This window comes from Pipra filicauda, unplaced genomic scaffold (genome assembly GCF_003945595.2).
Source record: "Pipra filicauda isolate LSUMZ 115617 unplaced genomic scaffold, ASM394559v2 scaffold91_size2508729_pilon, whole genome shotgun sequence".
NCBI classification, from domain to species: Eukaryota; Metazoa; Chordata; class Aves; order Passeriformes; family Pipridae; genus Pipra; species Pipra filicauda.
In genome coordinates, this window is record NW_024105109.1 from 776073 (window position 1) to 790386 (window position 14314).

At 36.9% G+C, this 14314-nt stretch overlaps 1 protein-coding gene across 1 annotated transcript in view; it reads right to left on the reverse strand.

The window, feature by feature from the left end:
• Positions 1–14314, reverse strand: part of OSBPL10 (oxysterol binding protein like 10) — a 114548-nt gene that overhangs the window by 63284 nt on the left and 36950 nt on the right. Inside the window, exon 4 of the mRNA XM_027733403.2 lies at positions 6850–7041. Within this exon, the coding sequence (XP_027589204.2) occupies positions 6850–7041 (192 nt within the window). The remainder of the gene's footprint in view (positions 1–6849; positions 7042–14314) is intronic.

Here is a 14314-nt window from a genome sequence, read left to right on the forward strand (position 1 = left end):
ATCCCTAATTTATAAATTGCCATTTATTAAATGATTGAAAATTATCATCTTTGCACATGCTCAATTATGACTAAACTATAGGCTGAAGAAAAACCATGAAAAGAAGCCACGTTTGTATTATTTGCATTTTTCAGATTTGGATGGGGGGGACATCAGGGGGGAATCTCAGAAATAATGAGCCAGGTTCACTCTTGACATAACCTGTATGGGTGAACAGTGTAATTTTAGTAGAATATTTGCTCTACGATTCCCATAGCAACCTTAATTCTCCCTGCCTGGGTATCTGGAATCCAGGATGACTCAATCCTTTGAATACAAAATCAAGTGCACAAAATAAGGTGTAGTTTAGGAAGGTGTAACTTATATGCACTTTTAGTGTCCTCAAACATATTGTAAATGCAAGGTAAAGGCTTAGAGATCACAAAATAATTCAGCTCATGTTCATGTGATAATAACTACTGGTTTATAGTATTAGAACAATTTACATTTCCTCATCCCCAAAGTGAGACAGTTAATGCTATTTACTGAATAATTTTTATAAGCACATGCACAGTTACTACTCTGGGAGGTACTAGACTGACACTGTCAGAGATTTAGACATCCCATTTACTCCCCAAGGAGACAAGTTTCTATTGATCTTAGCAGTACTAACTTGAGGTAGAATAAACAGACATAAGAGATGAGATATCTATAGACAAGTCAAACAGCCTCCAAACAAAATGCCACAGAAGGCACCAAATAACTGCATCTGTTCTACATGCTCTCAATTCTCTTTTTGTCTATAAGGAGACAAAGAATAGGCAATCACTCAAACATTGCTGTACAGCCAGGAGAACATTTCTCTATGCCGCACAAGGATCACACGTTTCTAGAACTGGGGCCAAGACCCATTCAGAAGAAAGTGCAATGGTGACACTTGCAGCTGCCCTTTTCAGACCTCATGTCAGGTTTGAAACTGGCTTTTACTGTTACAGGTCTAATGGCCCTAAACAAATTATAATGGCTCCTGTAAAAATACAGCTGGGAACAACCCTTTTAGTATCAGCCAGCTCAGCTACAACTAAGCTGTTAAACATATCCATAACATAAATTTATATTACAGTACTCCTCAATTAGAAAAGTGTGTCTAAACACAGTTAAATAGTACTAGCTGTCATATAACCTACACTAGTATGTCCTATGCCAAATAAATATCACCTCCTGAATTAAGGCTTAAGGTCTTATTCACTTTCCATTGACTTCAATGGACACAGAACTGACCCAAAGGTTTCCTGCTGTCATTTCTTCACTACTGCTAGCCAAGAAGAAATTACTGCTTTCTGAGAAACAGCTGGGTTTGGTTTGAGTTTTTTGCAAGCACTTTCATATTATCTGTTGTAGATAATTAAAATTAAATGTCGGTGAGTTTGCAAACAAACAAACATGCCATACAATACGTATAAAGTATAGACATAGTGTTATTAAGTAACATATCTCATTTTCTGACCAGCATCCACCTATAGTTATAGACTACTTATTTTGTATATGATACGATACACTTGATGAAAGATGATCAATAGGATGAGCCCTTACCTGTAATTTATTATGTATAGTGGGGGGTGGGAGGAAGATATTTTACAAACAAGTCCAAGAAAAAATTGAAAGCTATAACTAACAAAGGTTACTCCTCTGTGTTCTTTCCCCTCCCTTTCCAAAATTGCCACTCACTGTACCACCATATTATTTTTCCAAATGAACAGAAAACAGGACAATCCAATTTCAGAATTGAAACAGTGTGAACACTTTCTGCAGTATCTATTAAAGATGAAATGCCTTGGTCAGTCCAACTGAGAAACCTATGTAAAATGTATTTACTACACTAGTTTTGAAGTGCAGGAAGGCTCTAGTTAAAAGAGTCAACCACAAACTGCCACAAACATCACAAAGCCACCTTTTATACTGAAACATGTCTGGAAAGAAAAATGGCCATGATTTTAGGTAACTAGTTCTAAATTTGACTAGCAAAGGCACAGCAGCACTGACTTCAGGAGTGCTACTGCAGATACAGTCCATGGTTATCACTCTCCCCTTGATAAAGCACCTAGATTACTAGGCCAGAAAGACTGAAGTTAGCACAGTTTAGCAGTCCATGTTACATCCACCCCTTAGGTGAACACGATGAAACCATTTTCATCTCCCAAAAGCATCTATTTGATTTATTACTCATGCAGGCCTGAAGGTCACTTTTGTCACAAAGCTAGCTCTCCTCTTCCTACACTCCAAAATCAAGGTGAGAACTGCCAGTGAAAGCAATGATCTAGTATACAGCACTTTTCCCTATTTACACAGAAATAGTTATACACAAAATTAGACACATCCTTTCACAAACACTTCAATTATTAGCAGGATTTTTTAAATGTTCTTTGTGCATACTTCACACTGTTTATGCATGATGTCCTGTTCAAGGAGCTGAATCAACTTTTTTCATGTGCCCTTATTGCACAACCTTGCAGAACCTCAACACTATGCCAAACATCTAGACCTACAGTGTTCTTTCTCCTAGAACTTACACTAGATTGACCTTATCCACTGACGTGAAATAAAAAGCAAAACTTGACTTTTTCAAAGCTGAAAAGTAAAATCTGGCATAGATCAAAAATCATCAGGATTTACCCCAGTACCAGTTTAAACACTGACTACAAAGCTTATTTAACGCCAAAATACAGCTTAGTGTATGTGTTTGCGTGTTCACATATGTGAAAGTCCCCCAAGCTGAATGCCTCCCCAAGTGACTGAAGTACTGCATCTCCTTCTTCATCTACCATGCTGCCTGTGCAGTGCTATAATTCTTCAACAGAACAAACAGTTCTCCACAGACAACAGCCTTTTCTGCTAACAGTAGCTAACCACAGTATCTAATTTTGCTATCCAAATATTACAGTGACCTGAAGACATTCACTTCTCACTTGAAAAATCCTCAGTGTTTTAGAATCATCTCCTTCTCCTAGTAACCACATAAAATTGGACACTTGCAGCCCACACAAAATTGCTGGTGAACCTCACTCCAGGAAGCCCTAGGTGCAGGTCCTAGATTTTCCTATAGTGTAAGGGAGGAAGCAAAGAACTATCACCTGGCTGCCTAATTCATGCAGGAATCAAATGGTAACCATATTTATACATGGAAAAGGACATGCAAGAAGCAGTAGGACTGTCAAGTTCTGGAACTACCCCACTGTCACATAAAATGGGATTTCAAAGGGATCAGATTTCAAAAGGATCAGAAATTCCTTCACTGACTTTTTAACATTGTGAGAAGAAATATTTCTCTGGACTTCTTTTAGTTAACTCCATTTAATTTCTCTAGACTTCTGTAAATACTTAATATAAGCTGCTACAAAATCTTCACACACGGCAATTCCTGGTTCTTTAACAACAATGGTAACACTAGCAGAGATCATACAATAGTCATACTAACATCCTCAGCCAAAACAAACACCATACCAAGATGAAGTGTGCCACTATTATTTAGTTCAGTAACAGTTAAAATTTAATATGAAGTGTGATGCGGAAGCTTGGCTTAATGTTCCAGTTAATTTTAACCGCCTACAGTAAAGAAATCTGCAAAGCGTACCACTTATAAATTTCTAAGAGGATAATAATATGCATAGTTTAAAAAACAGAATTCAATTTTAAGACCACAGAGACTTAGGTTAATATAAAATCACCTACTAAAAAATTAGTTGAAAGCACTGCTAATTTATGGTCCAAATAAAGAGGTAGAATCTTTAATAATTCTGCATAAAGGGCAACATGTAGCAGATCAGCTCTCCTAAAATTAATGTACATTGAAATTTAGTTTTGATGTAACATTCCATATATCAGTATGGACCAGACTTTTAACATCACGTTAATATAAGCAAAAATTTGATTTAAGAGAACAATATTATTTTAAACAGCAAAGAATTTACATTATGATGAAAAGTAATGCTCCTGAGATCATTTACAATTCAACACCATACAAAAGTAGCTTGAATATTAAAACACACATTTTTATAGCAGTCAAAAGTTCCATATTTATGCTCAATTTTGACTTACCAAAATGTTGAAAAAAGGTAAAATTCTAATTTCACAACAGAAACACTTATTACATGTGTCATTTTGCAGCCCCACACAGTTGCTTTTACTACATTTATATACTTCTGCACGACAGTTTGGTGCTAAATGGACATTTTTGCTACAATTTGTTTTATACTAAAATTCTCTATGCTGGTAAAATTAAATAAGCCAGAACAAATCACAGAAAGAAACAACGTGTTGTTTATTCTTACCATGAAAGGAAAAAAGGGGAAAAAGAATAATCAAGTATTACCAAACATCACTACATTATATAAAATATAGTATACTTTGTCCTATTAGCAACACGGAGATACACTTCACTTTTTTCCAAATAATATGGCCAAATAATGGAAGTCCAGAATTGAGTAGCAATTTCAAGCTCAACACTTTCTCAGGAACATTGTCCAAGCTAGTGAAGACCACATGTCCCAAGTGAAGGATGCCTCTTTTGCAGCACTCGTTTTTCACAGATTTCATATATAATATAATAGCATTACCATAACATTGTTTTGAAATTCAAAACACACATGCTTCCTCTGATTTTCCAGAAGCATATCAACTCTTTCCATTGATTTGACTACTGTATTTTACAAGGTGTAAATTAGTTAACATAGTCCTATTTATAGTACCATAAAAGAAAGTTTATTTGCATGTCAAAGCTTTAATGACTTCATTCTATCAGGGGAATACTAACACTGATCTATAATCCTTTTGCAGTCTCTTCCCTTCATCCAAATCATACCAAACAACTTTCAAATAAAAAGCAAAGACTTGGGTGTTGAGGAAGGGATTAACTCTACCTTATTGCACTTTTAGTTCCTATTTCTCCTCACTTCAGATTAAAAAATAGGACTTGAACAGATTTAAGTGCACTTTAAGTGAAGGACTCTGGACCCACCTCTTTACTGATAAATTTAACACGAGAGTAGCTCTAAGAGTCACCAATTGACTCATATAAGAAACATGAATATTCCCTGAAAACACAGGTAGCACATACCCAAGTCTATTGATTCCCTCCAGAAAAAGGGGGAGAAGGAAATGCACAGAGCATGCCATTGAAATAAAATCTGCTTCCTTAACCTGGAAAAATCGCACTTATTCTTTCACAAGATGGAAATAACATCAAGCAGTCAAGCAGCCACTTTTTACAGGAGACTGGAAAAGAGGGCATAAGGTCTGATTTTTACACTGTTATTCTCTTCTTTAAGAAGTAGCACACTGAAAAAAAAATATCCAATACACAAAAAGGTAAACTTCACATATTGCCTTACAAAATTTTCTTATGCATCGTTTATCTTAGTATCATTTTCCATTCCCTGAAAAGCACTCATTTCTTTTCACCTTCGACCACTACAACATCTTCAATGCCCAAGATTTTTTTTTCATTGCAGCCCTCCAACAGGAACTGGTGCTGCAGGTGAAGTATCACTCAAATCAAGGAGAGCACAATAATTACCTTCCATCATTACAGTTTAAAGTCCTGTAATATTTCTGTTTTTGGAATGACATCCCATTGCAATACACTGCAAACAAATGAGTCAGCAACGCACAAGTGTTTTCTGCAGGGATGATACCTGGCCACTTATTCATTGTTTTACTATAGGTTAGTATTTAATTCTTCTAAGTGTAGTTCTTTGCAAATGATTTTTTCCCTTCCCAACTTACTATGATCAGCACATATATTAACACTCTCTTTTCAATTCCCTTCAGCCTTGCACAGCTTCATTTGACAAATCTGCAACAGCTCCCACTGTTTATTTTATTAATGGGTTTAAGGTGCACTCTGAATACAGCCTGAGAGCAAATACACTTAGTATGCTAGAAACAAGTTGAGGAGATGACTGGTAGACAAAGACAGGATACTTTCATTATAAACAAAGAGAGGTGTGTTTTTTATAATGGAAAGAAAATGTGGGTGACAGTCAGACAATGAGCTCTTCACTTTTAGTGTTAACCAAAATAAAAACAAGCATTCTTCATCAGGATGCGCGATTTAAGTCTTCATTGTGAGCACACACCAAGAATTTATTCAAATTCTTAACATGAAAGACAGACAAAAAAATAATAAGGAATGAAAGATGAAAGTGAGTTCTGTGAAAATCTAGCATACTATTTAAGCTTAAAACTCTACTATTTTTGTTGTCTGGAAGGTAGACTTAAATTGGTATACAAGTTATACTTCTTAAACACTGGTAAGCAGGCTTTGAAATAAATATGCTTTCTTGTTTGGTTTTCATGCATTTGATACAGACAAAGCATTCTTCCATCACAAGACCAGCAATATAAACTTGATAACAAAGGTAAGACTACAGCCACATAGGAACAAACTGCTGAGTCTGGGGAACTATGCCTTCGTTCACATACATTCATCAGACCTAAAGTACTTTTTTCCAGTTATATTAAAGGCTTCAGGGCCTGCTTTCCAATCTGAAAGGTTTTGCTGCACGCAGCTTCAAAGAGATGTTCCTTCAGTAGTGCAACATTACTGCAAAATCTGGGAGCTGTAGCCAATCTACTTCATTTTTTAAGCATGTGTGCATACTAATTTTAACATCAGCATAAAAAAGTCTGGATACACCTGACCTGAAGCTGAACCAGAACTAAAGACCACCTCTTACTGAGAGAAGGGATCAAAACAATGCAGTCAAACAAAGTAGGAAACAAAGAGAATCGACTTGTCAGACTCCATTTCTTACTCTAAAGCAAAGTAAACACTTCAGAGTTATAGCAAAACAGCAGATTTTTCTCTCTTACCTCTCTGACTTCATTGAGTTGACCAGATCGCTGGCTCTTTGCTCTTCGAGCGGCTGCAGGTGATTTGTGATGTGTGATGGTTACAACGGTTGGCCCACTTTGACTCATGTGTTTCTGGCCACTGGGAGATGAAGAATTAACTGTCCCAGGTGGCAGCAGAGATGAGCTTCTACTTCGTGACGATGAAATGTTCTAGAACAAGCAATGGGATGGTGATATTACCAACCTTTACACAAGTAAGAATGTACAATTCAGGCTACAGATCTGTGTTGTTCTACTTTCCTCACAAACCTAATCTGGAGGTGTAACTGCTTTATTCTTTCTGAACCATCTGCATTGCTCAGCAGAGATGTTCTTGGAAACATTAGAGCTATTGCCTTTGTTTCTTGGCTTGCCTGAAATTGGCCTTCGCAAAAATCTTCACAGATTCTTACATAATAACATTCCGCTAAGTTCTTACAATCATACTTTTTAGGAAAACTTAGGAAGGATTTTGCAGGCAGTAATAACAATACCAGCACAGATATTTTTTATGAAACCACTGACCTACAATTCACCTGATGAACATCTGAAACAGCGTAATGTTTCCTGTTTTTAACATCAGAGGTGCAATTTTGCCAAGGCACAACAATTAAACATTAACATTTTAAACAAAAAGTAGCCTAAAAACATCAGCACATTTTGGAATAAGTTTGGGATAAACCCTATTTACAAAAAAGGCCAAAAATAAATCTCCAACAGTATCTGCAGTATGAATACTTTTAACATACAACCTATAAAAATCAGTCAGAACATTCAGAACTTTTTTTGTTATCCAACTGTCTGTAGGTGTTGCTATCTCAGTTTGCTCTCTGCAGACCTCAAACACAAGTTTTCCGGGAGGTCTGTGGGACAGTAATTCTCAATCAAGCACAGATGGGCACTAGAACACCATGGGACATCATATATAAAAGTGCAATATAAAAGAGTTCTTCCCTTCTTTTTGAACTGCTGATTGCATCTGTAAAGTTAAAACTCAGAGTAACTTTTATCTCATGAAACACAAATCAGTTTAGACGGTGACATTTAGTAGCACTTTAAGACAGTGAAGTAAATATAAAGCCTCATGGGTGAAACACAGTTTCACCTCTCCTACAAACCCTGCACGGGTAATGATGGCAGCCTACAACATTGCTAAGCCAGCTACCATCAACATGAGGTCTGCTGGCAAGTGCACAAAAGTATTCCTTGGGTACAAATCTCTCTTCTTATCCCTTATGGGTCAATTTTCACAATTCGGTGGTAATTCCATTAAAAGACTTTAAATCTAAGGTGGACAGGTGCCAACCAATACTGGAATTAAAGTCAGGCCTCATGTTACCTCTACACTGACTGTAAAGGACAAGGCAGATTATCTGGCACTGCCAAGGAGGGAGAGAAATAAATTACACAATCCCTCTGCCACCCTCACACGAAACTAGACTTTAGACTTTCTGAGGTATCTGAAGGTTTAAAAAAAAGGCTTATCACATTGCCATTGTGCAAAGAGTTGCTAATCTCACAGAAAAAAATTATTATTCCATTGGTCTGGACTTAAAATTTTACAAACACTTCCAAGAAATGACGGTCTGACTTTTTTTGAAATTAATATATTCTTTGCTACCATGGCCAATAAGATTATAATAATAAGCATCTGTTCAAAAATTATCTGTCCTGGCTGATAAATCACAATTGCATTAAAACTGGATTTGATGCTAAGGCAAAAAAGCAGCACAGGCTGTAATTTGTCAGAAGGGCACAGAAGGTTGCCAGGTTTATAATTCATCTTCCATTTGAAAGAGCATTGCTTAGACATAACTACAATTAAAATAAAAGGCAGAGGAAAAGGTATTTGGGAGAAACAATGGGATAAGGGAAACTGGGTGTGATTGAATTTCCTTTTTTAATACAAGTTTCACAGAAAAAGGGTACTCCTAGTATATAATAGCAGAATATACTTTACTGATGTTTGGTTTTTAAACTGACTACCATCAGAATACTTCTAAACTACATTTAGGGTGTAGAGAAGAACAACATAACTTCATATTTTTCATCATAAAATCAACTTCTCTTCCAGATTAATAACAAGTTATTTTGTTTTTAAGATTAAATCTTTTAAGAATCACTGACATTCTAGTATCATGCAATCACAATATTAAAAATACATGGCTGCTACTTTCATATAGTTAAACAGATCCTAAAACTCTGATAAACAGCAGCAATGTGAAACAGTGAGTTTAGCCATTAGTTTTGCTTAAAAGAAAACAATATTCTGTGAGAAGTAAAGTTTTATTACGTTTTGATTTTCTTGGGGGAGACTTTTAGATCTGCAGGTAACACAAAAGTAACACAAAACTAATACAGAAAAATCCAGGCACTGCTTCTGCTTAAATACAAAATCAGGAAAGAATTCTAAGAAGGAGTCAGCTTTCAAAAAAAAGCAGCTGCCAAAACAATCTCATTTAACATGCACACTCCGAGATATATGTTCATAAATTGAAATGCACGTGTATTCTAAAGTCAATATCTATATCGATGATATTATTTGGCAATGCAATGCTATTTTTTCTCAAGACAGTGTTTCAAACTGCAGTGAACTACCTGCAGTTGACCCATGGATCACAACAGACACCTTGACTGCAGCTCATGCCACACATTTTCTCCCATGCCAAATAACATGATATGCCTTTTGCCAAACCCCGCTTAGGTTTGGGAGTCATAAATTTGATAGTGAACTATTCATACAAAAGCTGCTAGCTAGCTGCAATTTTTTTAACCAGTTTTGTATCACAAGTAAGTAGCGAACACATTTCCAAAAAACAGATATGCTTATTATGTTAGGAGTCTCTTAATCCCGATTACCTTTTTCTTCCATACAAAATTTTCCCTAGTTCATATCACAACTCACTGGGCTACATCATCGACACTCATAAACTATGACTAGAGGCAGAATAAACAGTCTGTGGGACCACAGTGCATTGAAGATGGCTCTTCATGAAGTTTTGCAAAGGCATGTGGCAGCCCACAGGAACTCTTGGTAGAAAGTCATTTAGGGCATGGAGTTTGGGGATCGGTGAATCAGGAGAGAATAATCAGAAAAAACAGTGCATGGGTAGTGGGTGGTGCTTAAGAAGGCTGCCTCTTCACGTACACTAGGTAAACTCAAATCTCTACATATGTAAGTATATAGCCTAGCAAGGGCTGACCATATCCCACTGTCTGGTGTACCTGACACTCAGCTCCATACCTTGCCCTGCAATAGAGCTACGGGATCTCCAGGGAGAGGACATCACCAGTGAACCTCTCCTGGAGTCCTCTTCTGCTCTCAGCCCAAGATAGTTATCAATCCTATGCAGTTCATCCAATCAGGAAGATTGGCAATCCTGAATTAGCACATACAGCCACATTCTGTGCCAAGTATCAGAGTCAAATACATTGGTCTGTGATCAGCTCCTACAGGTCTATAAGCAAGTTTTCCTCACCTCTTCGTTTTCTGTCCCTTTATACCCCTCACCCATCTAGTGACCTGACATTGCCAACCAACATGCCAGAAAATTCCACCAGCCCACAACACAAATCCTCTATCACCTAATTTGGGATTATTCTCTAGAGGACATCTATAACACACAAACCTTAAATGAGCTCAGCACCAGAACCACTGGTTACTCATGAAACTACCCCTAGGCAAGGCCCCACAATAACTACAAAAATTTCCAACTTAAAACTTGCAAAAGCAGTCACACACAAAGTGCAGGTGAATGTCTGCAGGAGGCAGTTTTTACAACCACTCTAAACCTTTTGGACTCCCCTCCTGCACTGCCACAGAGAACAGCAGCAGAGCACTCTGCCTGCTCAGTGCAAGGAGATGGGGGCGGCATCCAATTCCTTCTGACAGCTTCTTCCTGTCATTGTCAGAAGAGGACTCTCCAGGAACTGCACACTCAGCCCCTTAGGCAGTTTTGAATTTTTACAGCACATTGTCAACACCTATGTCCCAGCCAAATACTTGACTCGTCTTTTGCAGAATTTTTTCAGATTAGACACATGGAATGACAAGCATCCCTTCTGCACTGACACACAGCTGCGCAAAAATCAAAATTCCCATTTTTGTTATAAAGTTAAAACTTATGTGAAGTTTTTCACTGCTAAAACCACTCTAATTACACATCATACTACAACAGTCATCAAAGTCACTCTCGCAGGAAATCAAAGCAATGACAGTAACTGACGGATCTTTATTCCTAATCCCCTGCTCTTCCCCCTAGAGCTGCTTGTATGACTGATCTGTCTCTCCAATCATGATCACATATCATTTTCTTTGGTCTCACTGCTTTCTGGCTCGCAAACAAATAAATAAAAAGATAGCGAAAAGTCTGATGAAAGGAAGACATAAGCTCTTCAAAAATTAGTAATGCATGGTTCCAATAATGAGTCAAGAAATCCACAGGCTGAAGCATCCCAAAAGGATTACAAATATTCTTCCCTAAGGCTACACTTTACTATTGCTCTAACAGTTTGCCTGCTAATAAAATGAAACCAATAAAAGAATAATAAAAAAGCTAATAAGATTAATTTGTAACTTGTGTTCATCTTGGTTTTATGACCTAAAGCTAGCTGAAGTATGCTTAGCTAATACAGATTTGGGTTAAGATTTTTATTTTAGTAGACTGTCCATCCCTCAGATAAAAAAAGTAGAAAATGAAGGCTTCCACTACGATATCAAAAATCCTAACAATTAAAATAATGTAGTTGTAGAACAGTAAGTTCCAACTGTACTGTTTTCATGACTCATTCTCCCTAGAGACTGCCCTTCTTGTTCACAAAGAAGCTAAAGTGTTTTTCACCATTTACCAGAAGCAAACAATTTTGTTTATTTTGGAAAGTAAACACAATGTTCCAGAGATCAATAAAATCATTTCTGAAGTGAACTGTCGTATCTGTTTATAGTTGATAATCATCATTTTCACAGGCACTGTGCCACAGATGTTTTCCTCAGAATAATAAATACTGAAATGACATTCCTTTACTCCTCTGCATATACACAGCACAGAATCAATCCCTGCATGCAGCTTTAGAGCTATGAGAAGTCACATGCTATCAAAAAGTAATTACAATTTTGAGACACCACCATTCAGTATTTTAATTCCCATCTACTTCTTTTCCAGTGCATCCTAAGTAAACAAACACTGATAAAAGACAAATATGGACAGAGTTCTCTTTCATTTACATTATAATCATTCACAAATATTAAAGTGCAAATGACTGAATCTACATAACATCCAAACTTCAGCACTGCAAAGGGACCAGTTTATGATATGTTTTGCACATTTCTGTCAAGCATCATCTATGGTACTAACTTTTCTGACTGAATGTTCTTGTGCTTCATCATCTTCAGTAAGGCAATCTCTTTTTAAGCAAGAGACTATGGTAATAATTCCATCATAAAATCTTTTCTTCATCAAGAATAATTTAAGCAAGCTCATGTTCAGTCCTAAATAGATTTTCTTCCATTTCTGTAGAAGGATTTAAGAAGCAGAGAGCTGTGAGTAACTCTTATCTTCATGCAGCTTCCAAAGGGGGAAAAAAAGATCTCAAATACACACCTATCTACAGACAAGCACTGCTTCCTTCTCAGCCTCACTACTGCAAGAATTTCAAAGCATGCTTTAATTAGAAGTGCCATTCTTTAGTTGACTTCTATAGGTCAGTGATGAGAAGAGGAAGCAGACAAGCATACCAACAGAGAGAAGAGTGAAGCTCAAAAGAAAAAGAGGTTTGATGTGCATGGAAGAACCAAATAACACTCTCAAAGACTTGAAATTTTCACTAATGTAGCTTTATGAAAACAGTTATCATGCAAATGTTAAAAATACCCAGTCAATAATCCACTTAGAAACATAAAAGCATATCTGTGGTCATTCATTAATAAGGTAAGAAGAAACCCAATAAAAACCAAAGATCTATGATAACCATTCTTCCAGCTGTTGAGAAAAATTACAAATCTGCCTCATAAGGATTTGATAAAAATGTTAACCTCAAACGTTGAGGCACTACTGCAGGTGCTGTTTCACATTACAGCTAAACTGCTACCACAGTTGGCACTGAAAGGGGCAGGTTTGGACTTTTTACTCCACCATTTTTCCATGCTGGCCCTGAGGCCCTTTGGACCTCATGGAGAGCCACTGCAGGGAGTTAAACCAGTAGAGAACCAGAGATGGAGACACACATTCCCCAGTGAGCTGGTCAGAGAGCTAAGTCCTTTTTAGTAGGATGCCATTTTTTCTGTTTGTGATGCCCAAATTAACACAGAAACAGAAACATAACAAAACCCACACAAAGGGTGGCAGCAGAAGGAAGGGAATTGGACTGCAATTTACAGCTGCAGGGAATGAGCAAATGTGTCCAGCTTAAAAATGAATTCACATCATCCAATTTCTAACAGTTAACTCACTGTGCAGCTCCAAATCAGAAGCTGGAAAAAGGGAGAGTCTTATCTCCTTATTCTAGCACAGATATAAGCTGAAAATTACCACCTGAGCACAATTTAAGACAGAAGCTACTTCTCAAGATAAAGGCTTCTGTTGCCTGTCACGTTCCTGATACGTACACACTGAGTTATAAAAGGGTAATATGCAAATCCAGCAACCGATCCACACGGTGGAATTAAGAGCTGGTATAAAAACCTGTGTGTTTGTTTTTAGTAGTGCTTTTACAGCCACCATCATTATACAGTCAAGAAAAAAAGAGGTATAAAACAGAAGAACTAACAAGCTTGTGACGATTTATGGATACAAAATTATTCTTGGAAGTTACCACAGAAATTATGCATAAGCCTACTCCTTGAAAGCATTTTACATTACTGAATTCAAATTTGACTAATGCTTTAATTAAAACTTGTACAAAATATTCACTTCAAATAGTCTACAAAAACCCAGCAATCCTACCCAGACATACAAGATTTCTTCCAATAAAGTGTGATTTGGCACTTGTGGAGGTTGAGCAATCTGTAATTAAGTGAAATGAGACTTGTATGGGAATACCAAGAACATTAAGACTATCTGACAACATGGGAATTATTTGCCAGAGAAGACAATCCTTTTACTGCTTTTTTACCATTAAGATGTAAAATGTATTTAAAACAAAGTCACAGACTTGGCTTGTGTTACACGCACTTGTTAGCTGTATAGCTCACCTTTGGACCATTCATTAGGATGCAACTAAATTTAGTCATTAGTATATAACCTTTTCTTTCCTCCTTTTTTTTTTAATCACTTCTCTGTTTAATTTCCTCCACCACTCAAAGCTGAAGCTGAAGCTTTAACGACAGCAAGGACAGCAAGTCATTAGGTAGCATTTTGAAGCAGGCAGTAGCTCTGAAAAAGAAAGGAAACTACTGCTGATATAGATCCAGTGCAGGAAGAAGGAATGTTCTTCTGTGAATATTTTG